The sequence below is a fragment of the Ctenopharyngodon idella genome, chromosome 18, assembly GCF_019924925.1.
Source record: "Ctenopharyngodon idella isolate HZGC_01 chromosome 18, HZGC01, whole genome shotgun sequence".
Taxonomy (NCBI): Eukaryota; Metazoa; Chordata; class Actinopteri; order Cypriniformes; family Xenocyprididae; genus Ctenopharyngodon; species Ctenopharyngodon idella.
In genome coordinates, this window is record NC_067237.1 from 349075 (window position 1) to 366088 (window position 17014).

General features: G+C 39.4%; 1 protein-coding gene across 2 annotated transcripts in view; it reads right to left on the minus strand.

Moving 5' to 3' along the window:
* Positions 1 to 45: 45 nt before the first annotated feature.
* The window catches only part of shank2a (SH3 and multiple ankyrin repeat domains 2a), a 37321-nt gene continuing 20352 nt past the window's right edge, over positions 46 to 17014 (minus strand). The window contains exons 14-22 of one of the 2 annotated variants that reach the window (XM_051870787.1): positions 15730 to 15811; positions 15071 to 15153; positions 12936 to 13060; positions 9929 to 10064; positions 8017 to 8097; positions 7676 to 7791; positions 7021 to 7129; positions 3773 to 6038; positions 46 to 2553 (exon numbers count right to left, since the gene is read on the minus strand). In XM_051870787.1, the coding sequence (XP_051726747.1) occupies positions 2040 to 2553; positions 3773 to 6038; positions 7021 to 7129; positions 7676 to 7791; positions 8017 to 8097; positions 9929 to 10064; positions 12936 to 13060; positions 15071 to 15153; positions 15730 to 15811 (3512 nt within the window). In that variant the 3' untranslated portion in view covers positions 46 to 2039. Of the gene's footprint in view, positions 2554 to 3772; positions 6039 to 7020; positions 7133 to 7675; positions 7792 to 8016; positions 8098 to 9928; positions 10065 to 12935; positions 13061 to 15070; positions 15154 to 15729; positions 15812 to 17014 lie in introns of both variants that reach the window. The other variant, XM_051870786.1, reaches the window with a different exon arrangement.

Here is a 17014-nt window from a genome sequence, read left to right on the forward strand (position 1 = left end):
ATAAAGTGCATATGTTTGTAAGACACATTGACACATGACCAGAGCTCAATTAGAGTAATATTTATTTCTTTCAGATTTAGTTGCCATACAACTGCACTCATCCCACAAATCCTACAATACGTTTTCTTGGTCATTGTAATGAGTTACTACTTCCATTTTAAAAGGTCTTACAGCAACATTAACGATGTGAACACAAGTCTTTACATGTAGTAGAGCAAATTAGGTTGAAGTCGAAGGGAAAAATCATAGCTAAACAGGACACTGACAATTCCATAGATATTTTATAAGGTGAATATTGTGCTTGTTTTATGATGTGGCAGGGTACATTATCTAAATATATACAGTCTGTTATTCGTAGTATAAATATATTGCATTTTGGATTTGCTATATTAAATATCTAACAAATATACCCATTTTATTCAAACATTTCACTTTTTTTTTTTTGGCAAACCACAGTCAGTGGGAACAACACCATTGAAACAGCATTATAAAAGGCAATATAATTATATAAATCCAAAATACTCTCTTACTCTATTGTATGCTATCTAAAGAGGATCTATTTTATAAAAATTATTTTTTCACAGTAGCAGCAGTATATAGGCAAACCTTTGTTCAAGAAAGGCTTGCAATTTTAAAATTCTGGCCCACATTTGAAAAATATTGTTTTATATTCACTCATACTCAGATCTCAGCAGCAGGTGACGGCAGATATCGCTTCTCTTTTGAGACCTTACCACTATCGATACTGCAATGAGTGGCACAAACAGAATCAAAATAAGAATAAAAAAGTAATCTCACACAATCAATTTGCATATGTATACTGCATGTTGGCTAACATAATTATTATATTAAGAAACATGATTCCAAGTTTTATAATAACAAAAACTGTGTTAATACATCCTCTGTAAACTCATTTATGGAATCTCTCCAAAACTGCAACTCATATTAAAGCAGGGTGAGTTTATACTTCATGCCGATCTACTTTCTAAATGTGTGTTGTTCATACATGCATACATTTAATTTTTTAACATTTTTTGACTATAATTTTTAATCACAGCTTCTCTCTGGTTACGTATACAGGACTTCAATCATCTGGTGCACTTAAACCCCATCACATATAATCGACCGCAACCTTGTATTTAGATCCGCCTCCATCCAACCAATAACCAATGGATTGAACCACAATACGAAATAAAAAGTCCCTGTCGCTACTTTAATGTGCAGCAGCAGTATTATAGATGTTCTGTGATCCATAGCAGACCATAAGCACAATAATTAGGCCTGATAACTATAGCACAAGGCTGTCATTTCAAAATTTAGTTCTTTTTTTTTTATTCTCTTGTTCAATCTGCAACAGGTCTTCACATCCTATGAACAGTTTGATATCAACCTTCAAACCGCAAAATTACCTAAAAGAAATAGGTGAGCCAAAAGAATGCTGAAAAAGGTGTTCGGGAAAGCTTACGTGTATTCTGTAGCATTCATTTTTGCCATCGGAATCAGACAACATAGAAGATGAGGCTGTATGTGACTCTTGTCCTCGTGCAATCTCATTGAAAACAAGAAGCATCACAAACAAAGGTTCGCAATGCACTTGTCCTGAATGTGTGGATGTACCCAACATTTGTTTAGGGTATGAATACGTTCATGTTCAAGCCTGAGTGAATCCAATGTACTCAGCTAGCCTCACTTTATAAGGACAAAACAACAGTGCGCTTACAGACATGTGAAATGAAATATTCCTGTATCAAAGGTAAAAAAGGACCTCCCAGCTCTGCTGGTTAGAGATGTCCCCGTGAGACAAGCTCCTGACATTACAATGAAGCTTCTGATCATAAGAACGAGACTTGTTCCCGAGTGCAGTTCTGCGTGTTCCTTGGTACTTATTCTTACTCTGACCACAACATCATCCCACAACTTCCAACAGGAGATGCAGCACAGCTAGACTGATAAATGTTAGCGAAAACGAGGGATTGATTGAGTCGATATCCATGCCCAGCATCGTACCGAGTGGGATGCAGAGTAGAAGAATATCCCCTTTATCTGTCCATTAGAAGTTTGAGACCCCTTTCAATGTTCATCCGGTGACCAACACGGGTGACACCCAAGTCTACAAGGTCCTCCTTTTGGAGATTGGGAAGGTGGGTGCCCTCAATTTCATTGTCTAAGAAGGCCTTCTTGTGTTCTGCCAAGTTGAGGCTTTCAAGCCAGTCGGCTACATCATGCTTGGTCCAGACCAGGACAGGTTTGTCAGCAAAGGGCTTGTCGGCAGCAGCCTGAAACAGCGTGAGGGGGGACAGCGATTGACTGCTGACTGAGCTGAGGCTGTAGCATTGCTCTGAATTCACAATGGGTGGAGATGGCAGGCTAAACACATCTGTTAATGTAGGGGAGGCGGCAGAGCCCGGCAGAGAAGAGCTGCGACCAGATTCAGGATGAGGCGAGGCTGGACTGGAAGCCTGAGGCGGCAAGTGGCTCTGTGTTGTTGAGGTAGCAGCACATGAAGTCACTGTGCTGCTGCGTTTGGTACCTGAGGCTTGGGCCGTCCACTCTCTGAGAACACACAGATACAGAAAGAGAAGTCAGGTGTTGAACTGGTAGTACGACTCTGAGGCTCATTACGGAAAAGAACAAAGCTCTAGCATAGTGTTGACAACAATAAAACTCACTATTCTGTCAATCAATGTGGCTCAAAGGAGACCACCACACTGTCATGTCAAAGGGAATCAAGAAATGAACCAGTAAGAGGGAATCAAATCATCACTCAGTTAAGTCCAGTGTACAGCCTTTTATCGTTTATCGTTATCATTACAAATACAAGGACATTTGTCTAGGCAGAAATTCCAGTGTCAGCATGTGCTCCCAAGATCTTCTGAAACAGGTGTAGGGAACCTGCTTCAACTCTTTTATCTTGTTAGTCTGTCACAAATTTCATGAGATTAACACATGGAGTGCTCGTAACCCCTGTATTAAAAGATTACTTCACAGCTGTAACAACATTTGGATAACATTTAATCCTTTTTTATTTGTGTTGTCCTGGATCTACCCCAGGCATGTCCAATCTACACATCAATATACAAGGCTTTCTACTTCTAGTGTACAACTGACCTGTTTCTTTGCACACCTATAGGCCAGACACCGTCCTACATTTGAATATTATTTTGTGCAGGAATTTTACTTCCTTTTTCAATAAAGCCGCGTTTCCACTGCAGGAACTTTTCCCAGGAACTAGGGACTTTGGGGTGGTACTCTGTTTGTTTCGACCTCAGGGACCAGGGTCTAAATTAAGTTCCAGGTAAAAATATCCCCCTTTAGAAAGTCCCTGCTCACGAGGTAATACTTTTTTAAAGTTCAGGAACATTCGGGGGTGCGACTTGGGCACTGAACATGCTGATTGGTTGAGTTCCCGCAGCATTTTATTTCAACCACCATTTTTAAAAGTCTGTTGCGGTGCGTGCAGTAGGAGTTGTTTGCTATTCGAATCAACAATGGAGTTTAAAAAATACGACCGATAGACCGACGACGAGGTTCAGGCTTTATTAAGCTTATATGCGGAGGACGAAATCTAGCGGGAACTGGAAAGTTGTGCGCAGTCCTACGTCACCGGATTAATTTGCCTAATATTCACGGTACTTTAGACCGCAATGGAAATGCAGACAGCGACAGGTCTGGGGGAATAAAAGTTCCTAGGACAAACTGTTCTGGATAATTTCAGTGGAAACTCTGTTTAAATATCACATGAGACAGGCTAGGCTGTTATTGTGCTGCTCACCTTGATCCGATGCTTCTGGATCCTGCAGGTGGTTCGAGAGGCCCTCCCCGTTTCGGAAATCTGTCCTTGTTCATCTGATGAAGTTTAGAACTGAGTTCACTGATCACATTAATTTTAGGATCTGCATTGGGTAAGAGGGGGTTTGGGAGCTCATGGGGGTCCCCCCACAGTTTAGTGCCTCGCTGAGCGAGCGTTTTGTGAGGCTCAGATTGTGCTACACAATCCAGGGGTGGAGGAGGGGCTGGCGGTGGCTGTCCATAGGACTCCATGCTCTCCAGTATCAAAGGGTCCCTGTAAAAGGCATTGCTTTTGTTGATTACAGGCTTCATTTTTGGCTTCGGTGGAACAGGCGGTCGGTCCAGCAGAGTCTGCCCGTCTGCATAGGCTATGCATGTGTCCTCAATTCCCTCTGATGAAAGAGTAGAGATACTGGACACTGTGGAAATTGTGCTGTTTGCCTCAAAGTGAGGGTCCCCACTGTTTCGACTATCAACTTCCTCAATGCCTGAGTCTGTAACAGACTCAAAACCCTCTGGAGGTGGTGGAGGGTAGGTGTGGGGAGTCATGCAATTTATAAGCCCTGAAAGACTCTTGGACTCCACACTGTTTGTTGTAGAAGAACGAGAATGATAAACAGGCAAGGGTCTCCTTGCTGCATTACCTTTTTTCTGCTTGAGAATCTCTGCCACCTGGTCCTCAGGAACATCAATGCTGTTGGCAAACTCCAGAGGTGGAGGCAAGGGTTCAGCTATGTCAAACTCCTCATCAATATCTACTGAGGTCAGTGGGGGAGGAGGAATGCTACAGGAAAAGTTGCCAGGCTCCTCCACGGATGTGGCAGAGGTCCTTGGCTGGGAGTTGGGGGCTGTAAGTTTGACATTGAAATCTATGGTTGCCCTGTCCATAATTAGGGACTCTTGCTGTTCGAATCCATCAGACTGACTGTTCACTTGTGGCTTGGCCTTATCTAGTGTGTGGACCATGAGAAGCCCCTCTGACTTCTGTTGTGATGTGCTATGGGTGTTCTTCAACTGCTCAGATGGATTACTTTTCTTCACCTTCTTTGCGTCATGATTAGACTCTCTTGTGTGCCTAAACAAACCTCCACCATCTTTTGGTTGACCCACTGCAGCTGTGGCAACAAAGTTGGCTTCAATATTGGACCGTAGCTTGGTGTCTATGAAGAGTGGCTGGTTGAGGTTTGCTTTGTGATGTTCTCCTTTAGGTGGAGGAAGAGGGGGTTGCACTTGTTCTTTCAGAGCTCTGTTACTAGCAGCTAGACCCAGAGCTGAGGGCGAACAAATATCAGTCTTTCCTGAGGCTTGGGGTTGGAAATCTCCATCATTGAGAGTGATGGGACTGCCTATATTGGGGCAGTTTCCGGTACTTGTTGTGAGGGGCTCGGTTGTTGGATCGGGGATGGTAAAGTCAGACATGTTGCCTCCACTTCCAATTTTCTGGACCCCTAAAGAAGCCGGTGGAGCCATAAGCTTTTGTAAACTCTTATCATGAGCAAACATGCCTTCATCTATGGACATAGACTGGCGTAAACGGGGGGTAGGGATAAATGAATCCTCATCTCCGAGATCCATCGACAGGAAGGCCGGGGAGTTCTTGCGTGCTTCAAGCCGCTTCTCGCGGTCACGTACTGCCCCTGCAATAGCAGCTGCAAAAGGGTTGCTCACTATGAAACCTCCAGTGTCCTCCGGTCGTAGTTGGCCTGGTGGCTCAGAGGCGGTAGTCTCAATTTCCATGCTACTTCCTCGGCTACTTTTGCCACTACTGCTAGTTGAAGGCTCTTTGACAATAATGGTTGGTATCGGGATTGAACAGGTTTTCTCAGGGCTATCCTCAACATTTGGCTGCTTTATCAGTATACCCTTCCTACGGGCTGGTTTTGGTGGGACATACAAACATTTTCCAGCTATGTCTGAGTATGGGTTCTCTGGCACATGGGCCCTGTTATGAACACACATGTTTTGCTGGCTGGCTGGATAAGTCTGACAGTCATATTGTTCGAAGTTCTGCCGATGATACAGTAACTGGTCTCTTTCTATAGTGTGGCATCTGCCTGTCGAGCTCTGTGTGTAAATGGACTGGTTTGGCTCATATCTTGGTGTCATAGGAGTACTGAGGTTGTAAGGTGGGGATGGAGGAGAGATGCCTGGAGGTGGAGGAATATCCTCAGATGTGTCAGGCATAGAGAGACTTCTGGTGAACTTGACCTGTGGAGGTATCAGGAACTTCTTTTCTTCTCCTGCGACTCCTGGGGAAAGAATCATGGAACATGTTTAGACTTTTAAGTTTGGTGTTTTTGTTACAAACATATCTTCAAATCTTCAGTTGAGTTGTTATAAAACCATTATTGAGTCATGCAGTTTAAGTCTGGGTCAATGTTGAGTCATTTTCATTTACTGTAGTCAAGTAAGTCCTTAAACTCACAACTCAGACAGTCAAATCATGTAACTTGAGTCTCCCACCTCTCGAAAATAGAAAGTACTGTGACGGAAAACATCAATGAATAAACTACAAATGATTGCAATACATTTTTGACCAAATTAAATTTTGCTCATCCAAAACGAAATTAAAGGGTAATAACACTAACCCTAGCCCTAACCCTAACCAAGCAGTCTACTAATACTCTAACGAGAGTTAGTTGACACGTGGAAGCAGAGTTACTTATAGTTAGTAGAATGTCTAAAGTGGACCATTGAAATAAAGTGTAACCAATTGAAGTACTGGTTATAATTATGTCTCTGTCTGCTTATCAGATGTGTCATAAAACATTAACCCTAATACTATTAGGTATTTTTGTGAAAGTTCTCTGCGAAAATCTCATCCAGTTACACCCCTAATGAGAAAGAAGTTCTACAGACAAGAACATTTTAGGGACTCAAACGTGAAAAAATGTCTTGGGATTTGGTAACTACATCCGTGGACCACTGTTAAACATAATGCACATCTATGGTTCGCTTTGCATTACCACTGTGAAATATGCATTCAGTTTCAATAATTCAACAGCCCGTCATTAATTATCCTGTACATAAACATTCTGGCTTGTGTTTCCAAGGTGAGGTGATTTTGTGTGTATCTGTGGTTTCAGTTGGATCTACATTCAGTTGGTTTAAGTACAAATTTACTGATGAATTATGGTTTTAAACACAAATATGTGTGGCTGTATGAATTGCAATTTTGAAGTGTTTTTGAAAAACATTAATGAGAAAGAAAGCAATGGATTTTTCATTTACCAATGGATTTTTGTCTTCTCATGGAGCTTTTTGGCACACGAACACAACTTCCAGATCTCACAGGAACATTTGGGGGAACTATAGCGACTCCAGGCCTTTCAGATGTGGACTGCTGTAAATCAGATATATTGATTAGAGCTCAATGTGCACACACATACAGACAGTTTTAGATATAATTATCAATCACAATTATAATCTAACCCAGCTAACGGGGAACATTCTCAGAAGTCTCACTAACGTTCTGGCAAGGTCATGAACAAATGTCCTTCAGTAACAATAATAGAATGTTTGTTTGAAGTTATGTTACCACAAAAATGTAATTTATACATCGTTTATGAAGCGTTTCTCTGAAACGTTTTAGTTGGACGTTCAACTAACATTTTTTAAATGTTACTGGAATGTTCAGAGAACATTCAAAAGTAATATTTCTATTATGTTTGCAGAATGATGGAATGTTTCCTTCAAGTTTGCATAGCCATGAAATGCTTTTAAACTATTTAAAAAAAAACTGGACAAGACTGGACTGTTCAGAGAACATTCAAAAATAATGTTTGATGGGAACGTTAGCAAAACGTTCTTAGAACATAATTTTGTTAGCTGGGAAAACCGATGCTCACATGTAATTTCAGACTACAAGACAACAGGTGCAACTCACGTTAAAATCCATGGATGTGGCCAAAAAGCGACTAGAGGGACGGGGCTTGATTGTGGCAACCGCTGAGGTTTTTTCATGCGCAGGCTTCTGCGGCTGCACAGACTCGTCCACTTTATCTGCAAAAGGCTGTGCTCAGTGCTTGCATTTAAGTAAACAACAAACAAGGAACATCGACAGAGCCATGGACAACAGCATGACTGATACCAATGTAATAATATGACTAGGAAAATAAAAATGTTAACTTCAAGAAAACAAACATTTACTTGGCGAACCCCACTCAAAAGAGAACTTAGTAAAATAGCGGTGATGTTTTAAAGTAAGGGATTTAAGACTGAACTTACCTTGTTCTTCTAGTTCGGATGTCATGGACTTGGATCGCATTGAGAGTGCAGTTGTTGGAGCTCTTTTGGGTGGAGGAGGTGCTACAAAAACACAAACACAAAACATGCGTCTGTCAGTATAAACACACACACACACACACACACACACACACATCACCTCGAGCGCTGTCACATGTGATCCCTTACTTTCTGTATCATTTATTCTGTATATAATTTACGTTAGGTTGCTGCTGAGAGGATCAATGTGAAGTTGACTATTAGTCAGAAACACAGTTCAGCTGGATTCGGATGTGCAGCTACATCAAATGAAGTAAAGGACATAATCCTGCAGCCCTGATGAGAATCTCAAAAAAAGGGCTGTTTCCATCCATCGCTTGTCCAATATATATGATATCACACAATTTAATTTCTGTTCTGTAATCCTGCTGTCAATAAGCTTCAAGTGTACATTTCAATCAGTTTTTATGACTGAATGATTTGAAAGATTCACTGTCTCTTATCTCAGAAAAACGTCATTAATTACAATTATGACAACTGTATACAATTTCTGTGTAAATCACACAATGAATATGTATATCATCAAATAATAATGTTTACAGTATAATAGCATTATATAACTTCAGATTTTAAAAAAGAACAAACATTCTGATTAAAGCACTCATATTAGAACATTTTTCATTTTCTGTAGTTATGATCCAGCTTAATGTAGTTACGTTTATCATTCATTCATATTTACAAAAAACAGGTAATGCATCGATTGAGAAGAGTCTGTTTTCAGAAGTGGGTTCAAACCTGCAGCGCTCCTGCACAAACTACAGAACGCTGGACGAGGTTTATGATCAATCAAAAGATGAACATAATCCATTAGCTGGATTTGGCAAAGCTGGAATTAAATCTTCATGTGTTTACATGACATAACTGCGTATTTCCCAAACGCAGACAGCATATGACAGAGTATCATAACGATTGCTTTTTTATAATTAGACAAGACAGTTAAAAAGACTAGAAATGTGCCTTCATCATGAGCTCCGTGTCTGAGATCCAAAAAATAAACAAATCTCCTGCTTCCCAAACAGGAAAACATATCAACTGATGATTCAAAAAGCCAAATATCAGTGGGAAACTAACCCTAACCCTAACAGAGAACATTCTCAGAACGTTCCGGCAAGGAACAAACGACAAACGTTCTTCCAGTAACATTAACAGAACGTTCATTCAGAGTTATCTGGTCTTTAATAATGTTCTCGAAACGTTAGCACAAAAACAGTATTTATACATCGTTCATGGGGCATTTATTCTGAAATCTTTCAGCTGGACGTTCGTTTAACGTTTTTTAAATGTTACTACTTGTTTCAGAACGTTCAGAGAACATTCAAAAGTAACGTTCCCATAATGTTTGAAGAATGATACAATGGAATGTTTCCTTAACGTTCACATGACCAAGAGAAAAAAACATTTTTTAAGCAACTGGACATTTTGAATGTTTAGAAAACATTCAGAAATAACGTAAACATTAGCAAACATGCTTTTATTAGCAGTGTATATATACCGTATAGACCTTATGTAGCTCCGCCCCTTTTCAGCGCTGCGCTTGTTGTCTTTTGACTTCCGGTTTGTATTTCCACAGCGATCTTACGTATTTAAGAATGAACTCCTCGTCTACTGACATTTGTTAAGACATCTGCTTTAAACATAACAATGCTCATGATAACTTTCATTAATTCTACAACAGGTAAATCCACTTCACCAGCTAAATATTCTTTGACAGCGATGCCATAGAAATGTACAGAGCTACCGCAAAAACGGAAGTTCAAAGACAATTTTATAAAGATGGCGGCGCGCTTGTTTCATAAGGTCTATATATGGGTCGAACTCTATCAGTGTTGTGAGTTTCCTGGAGGGATTGTGGTACCTTTTTTACGGGTTTTGTCGTCTTGCTCAAGATTCCTGCTCACCCTCACCACTTTAATGACGAGTCGATTTCCTCCGTGTTTAATCATGTTTACGACCTGCCGGTGCCCCATCTTCACCACATTCTGATGGTTGACCTGTAACACAATTAAACGCTCCCATACACACACACACACACACACACACACACACACACACACACACACACACAGAGGTCAGGGTGTTACTGGTGAACAGTGATTAAATCATGCAGCTTAATTCTGCGTACAAGGAAGGAGATTTAACTAGATTTAACTAGCGATGGAGAATATTGACTACTGCACCAAAAGTGGCCCGTATTTAAAATCACAACCAGTGATGCCAGTGAATCATGTGCACATTAATAATTCTGTTCAGTGAATTAAACGGTCTGGAATGATTTGTGATTCAGTTCGATTCGTTTGGACCGATCTCTCACTGAATCAGTAAAATGGTGTGAGGATTCTTGAGAACACAGAGAACCAACAGGCTGCTGATGACCAGGTTATTTACCTACAATCATTACAAAGATTTCACTTGAGTTTCTCACAATTCTGACTTGTTTTCTCAAGTTTATATTATATCAATTCTATGGAAGCCCGTTTCCGCCACTAAATAAAAAAAAAAAAAAGAGTAATTGCGACTTTTTATCTCAGAATTCTGACTTTTTATCTCACAATTGCGAGTTATAAAGTCAGAATTCTGAGATATAAAGTCGCAATTGCGTGATATAAAGTCAGAATTCTGACTTTTTTTCTCGCAATTCTGACTTTTTTTCTCGCAATTGCGAGTTATAAAGTCAGAATTCTGAGATATAAACTCGCAATTGCGTGATATAAAGTCAGAATTCTGAGATATAAACTCGCAATTCTGACTTTTTTTCTCGCAATTAACTGACAGACAGTTTCTCTGTAACAGTTCCGGACATCCAACATTTCTGGTGCATCCAACGATAGCCGTGCTGCCGTTCTGATGTCTGAAGCTGTTGGTGTAGAAAATGTGCCACTGCAGCTTCGTCTGTTTTATTGCGCCTCCGCCACAGCTTATTCTTATTATTATTACTATTATATTGTTATTATTGTGTCAAATTCATTAGTGTATCCATTCTGTTAAAAACAACTTTTATTCACCAAATACTTCCACTGTATTTGCAGAATTGCATGATTTTACCCTTGAATGCCCCCTTTTATGGAGCCACCAGACTTGAGTTGCAAAGTTACAAAGTTGATGAAACATGATAGGTATTGGTGTTTTAGTATTAAGCCCACTAGATGGCAGTAAAAGCTGTTTTTTCTCCTTGAAACGAAACAATGATACTCATGTACAAGGTTACCGTGGAAACATGCTATATGCATATTCCTGCATAATGCATATGTCCGGAGACTAATCCTTATGTGTCTCCTCCAGGAAAATCAAAATTTCTTTATTGGTAAATCCGCACTGAAAATAATCCTTTATGAGGTCTTCCATGTTATGTAGAATAATAACGAAGCACCAATCCTAATGGTCAGTCGCAGTGAAAGGCAACGCAAGCAAAGTAAGAAGTCAGAATTCTGACTTTATAACTCGCAATTGTGAGAAAAAAAGTCAGAATTGCGAGAAAAAAAGTCAGAATTGCGAGTTTATATCTCAGAATTCTGACTTTATAACTCGCAATTGCGACTTTTTATCTCAGAATTCTGACTTTATATCACGCAATTGCGAGTTTATATCTCAGAATTCTGACTTTATATCACGCAATTGCGAGTTTATATCTCAGAATTCTGACTTTATATCACGCAATTGCGAGTTTATATCTCAGAATTCTGACTTTATATCGCGCAATTGCAAGTTTATATCTCAGAATTCTGACTTTATAACTCGCAATTGTGAGATATAAACTCGCAATTGCGAGATAAAAAGTCAGAATTCTGAGATAAAAAGTCGCATTACTCTTTTTTTTTTATTATTTAGTGGCGGAAACGGGCTTCCATACAATTCTGAGCTTATGTCTGAAATTAAAAAAAAAAAAGAATTGTGAGATAAAAAGTTTTTTTTTTTACTCAATAAATCAAGCTTCCACAGTTATGATATATTTCAGCTCATGTCTCTGTATGTATGACATGTAGGCTGTGAGAACATATGGTAACTCGACCTGCTTTCTGAACGCGGAGCTGCTCGACCTACATTTGTGTTACAGTTCTGACCCGATGGCCATAAATGTGTCCAGAGAATGTCTTTATCTCCATCACCTCTTAAACAATTAGTAAAACATCATTTAATAACACACTTAAATGATTCAATCTCCAATAGTACTCGACAGGGAATTCCAGTATTGATCGACCAAATTCTGCTGATGTAAATTTGATCATGAAGACCTCGTTAACACTGTCGCTGATTACAGCACTGACGAACTGTTTGACATGATGTATGGACACAGGGTTTCTGTTTTTGATAGTATTTCATGTTTATTCATGAAAACAAACTGCTCTCTGTAGAAGTTTCAGTGCTGTTAGAGTATATATACTGTGAATTGGCCCTGAACAATTACATAAATAAATGTAATGAAACGCCCGCCATAAACGCTCTGATCAGGGTTTGATCTGGAGTGCACTTCACTTCTCTGCTTGAAAATTAAGAGAGGAAAACTTAAATACATTTACTATGTACGTATTATGGTGTCAGAACAGAGTCATTTTGCTCACAGATGGTCCAGTTTTGGTTTGTGATCTCATACAAACACAAAATCTGCTCTGGAGTTACAATGAATAATACCATTAAAAACAATCAATCCCAAAAATAACTGAAAAGCCAGAATTTGCACAAACTACACTGAAGTCATTTAACTTGGTTTATGAGTCTACTGTCTTCTGATTATTGATATTTATGACACCGAGCCATTGCTTTTCGTTTGCTCCACATTTACTGTTTCAGAACTCCAAACAAACCGGAAAACCTGGAACAGAGTATTTCATAAGAACAGGGAGACAGGCGTCTGATGGCGCCCTCACCTCGATGAGGAAGTCCCCGGTGCGGAGCCCCATCAGCCAGGCCACACCGCCCTCATCCACCGACTCCAGGTACTGCAGCGCCGGGAACGCAGGCGTGGGAACGAACTCTTCGATGGGCGTGTCGGCTGTGGGACGACAAACACCAGACGCTTCATCTTAGAGTCAATCATATAAAAACTCATTGATTTGTGTTGTACAGTGTCATAACAGCATACTACTAACAAAGACCCCAAATTAACCCTCGTGACATCAAAAAATTTTGCTTTTCAAAGTCTCTTCTGCTCACCAAAGCTGCATTATTTGATCATAAATACAGTAAAAATTGTGAAATATTATTCCAGTGTAAATCAGCTGTTTTCTATGTGAATATATAGTAAAGTGTAATTTATTCCTGTGATCAAAGCTGAATTTTCAGCATCATTACTCCAGTCTTCAGTGTCACATGATCCTTCAGAAATCATTCTAATATGATGATTTGATGATCAAGAAACATTTATGATTATTATCAATGTTGAAAACAGTTCATATTTCTGTGGAAACTGTGATATTCAAAAGATTGGGGTCAGTAAGATCTTTTTTTTTTTTTTTTTAAATATGAAATAAATACTTTTATTCATCAAGGACTCATTAAATTGATCAAAAGTGACATTAAAGACATTAATAATGTTACAAAAGATTATATTTCAAATAAATGCTGTTCTTTTGAACTTTCTATTCATCAAAGAATCCTGAAAAATAAAATACATCACAGTTTCCACAAAAATATGAACTGTTTTCAACATTGATAATAATCATAAATGTTTCTTGAGCAGCAAATCATCATATTAGAATGATTTCTGAAGGATCATGTGACACTGAACACAACTATAATGAGTTTTAGTCATTATTACAAACTGTGATAAACTGTCCAAAAGCAAGTTACATTAACAAGCACACAGAAGGAGAAGTGAGGTATATAGAGTGCGTTTACTAAAATATGAAAGCGTCTGCATGTATTTTTAATGTGTGGAGTGTGTGGATTTCATCGAGCCGCTCCTTCCCTTCGGCAGACGCAGCAGCAGCTCTCTGAAACTGACTACACAAACCAGCAGTGACAACTGACACTTCCCATAAATCAGCGCGAGACTCGCTGTGCTGAGAATATCACACTGCTTCTACAGTATACAGTACGCATACGAGTGTGCTGGAGCTGAACACAATTCAACAGCACAATCAATCAATCAATCAATCGAGTGCTGTGTGTTTGATCATACGGCTGATCGCATTAAACCAGTGCTGTAGCTGTGACCGAGTGACCGATGATTACAGCTTTATTCTCTTTAATGAGAATCTGCTGGACCTTGATAGTACAGTACATCTCCATAGAAATGTGTGTGTGTGTGAGAGAGAGAGTGCGTGTGTGCGTGTGTGTGTGTGTGTGTGTGTAACTAAACAGGGGCAGAAGTTTGAGTGTGTATAAGAGATCTGATCTGAATGATTGAATAATGAATACACTTTAAAAGAATATAATTGAGAGTGAACTGAATGTAGTGTTTTCATACAATTAATTACGTTATTTACCATTAAATGAGAAGGTATTATAGTTTAAATTTATATTAATTGCAATTGGCTGAACTTTAAGGTGCTTTTCAGTACATCTTTATATATAATTTCATAATTCTATTGTCTTTCAAAAACAGTTAAAGTGTTAAATGAACTGACAAGCCTTTATGGTAAACTAAAATATATACTTTAATGTAGTTTCTATTGAAACTTGCATGTCATTTATTTAAAAATATTTGCAATTACACACTTACAATTTAGAACATTTAAAATATATTACTGTAAATTAAATATCAAACCACACACTACAGTTATGACTATAATCAAGTACTTCACATGTGCTTTAGTATGTCAGAACAAGTGCACTTCATTAAAGAACGACAAAATATTATTAAAACAATGATTTAAAATGTACTTTAAAGTAAAACGTTTAATTTGACATTATTACAAAGTGCACTGAAGTGTGATAAGAAATAGATGAAACAGCGTCATCTTAACACTATCAGATGGTCTGATCACGTGGTGCGTGTTGAACGAGATGATGATGATGATGAAGATGATGAGATGATGATGATGATGATGATGTCTCTCACCTTTAGCTCCTCGCAGCACAAACCCGAAGCCTTCGTTGTCCTGCTTCTGTAGAACCACAGTTTTCTGCTCGGTCACACAGTCACTGTGGAGGAAATGACGCGCGTTATTCAAGCCCTTCATCATCATCACCCTCCTCATCCTCACCGCCGCGCAGGTCATCATGACAGATCATCGGTATCGATTCCTCGGTCAGTACTCGATCAACACCGGATTTCCCATGATGAATGACGAGGAGCGCGCGACACTGTGATCGTAAACGCGCTCATTCGTTCCGCGCGCGTCTCGCTCATCACCGCACAGTGGAGTTCGAACGCGCTTTTAAAAGCTCCACTCATTCGCGAGACGCGACGCACCGACGCATGTGTCACAGACGCGCGTCATTTGTGTCGCTGATCTGCGTAAACGCGCGCGTCTCTCTCATAACTTTGAGAACGCGAGCGCGTCACTCCTCCTGTGGTCATTCATAATTTAAGGATGTGCATAATGTATGTGTTTGTTTTATTTAAAGGTTTAACATTGTGCCTGATCTTGAGACATAAAGGATATGAACACTTAGAACTCAAGTTTCAGAACGTAAAGCCTTTGTTGTGTTATTAATTTCATGTTGAAATATGGACAGCTGAAGGCACAGAACACCTGCGCGCGCTCTCTCTCTCACCTGGACGCGTCAGCGCTGTCGTACGAGCCCACAGTGAAGTGTCTGAAGAGCTTCTTCCTGTCGTTCCGCTCCATCCTGCTCTCTAGTGAACAAATGACAGCATTACAACAGATCAACTCCATCAACTCTGAGAAACTGGAGAACTTCTTTCATTAACATCTGCTCGCACCTCTGTGTGTTGTAGTACATTACAGAACACTAATAATAACATATTCATTGTATATGATCATATTTATTAAAATCATAAATGGATGTTAATTTTACCAAAAAGATGTTTATGGGAGCCCATGATTTTGGTTTTACACATTGGGAGTGACTGAGCTGCTTTTCTATTACAAAGAAATTGATTTTAGTACGTAAACAAAACTGAAGTACAATTTAGTCCCACTTAAAGGCACAATATGTAAGATTTTTTGGTTAAAATGTCACTAGAACAGTGTTATATATTTTGTTGACTTGTGTACTTACATTATCCCAAATGTTTCCAAGAATGTTTAAATCCGGAGAAATAAGCAATTCTAACCAGGATACGGACCGTGTCCGTGCGTCACTTATCAATGACATCATACCCGCGTTATCCTCGATTTCCAGTTTATTTTGTAGAAATCATGGAAACACCAAAGACGCTTTAATATATGATGTGTGGATACACTCATCGACAGAAATGTTACATTAGCTCAACACAGTAAGTCTTATTGTTTAAATCTTGTTTTCTTGATTTACCGCGAGTACCATGTTTTACCATGACTAATATTGATCTATCTTACTGCAAGTGTCTCATAGCAGCCGCCGAGCGAACGCAGAGTAGCGTTATAACAACTTTCAACACACAAATGTATCTAATATGATAAACAGCGCTGCGTTCCCTCACGGCCACCGTGATTTTGCCAAGTAAGACATGTTCTTGAATCAACATATTTTGTTGATCCTGGAACAACATTCTTGTCTGAAAATTTAGTCATAACCCTATTCTCACCCCTAAACCTATCCCTACCCATAATTTATCCCTAAAATCAGAGGGAAATGATAGGTGAATAACACTGACGTAGAAGCACCTAACCCTGGGTGTAAGCCTAAACTTGACATAAACTGTAAACTTTTCCCTCAAATCTGATTGGTTGATTGGAATGTTGTTCCAGGATCAACAAAGATGTTGATCCAGGAACATGTTATACCTGGTAAAATCACGTTCACTGTTACCTCAAACTCATGCTCTGCTTCTCTCGAGGCGTGTGTCACGCTCGTCTCTCATTATCAATCGCTCCAGCGCCCTCGTTCAGCTCCA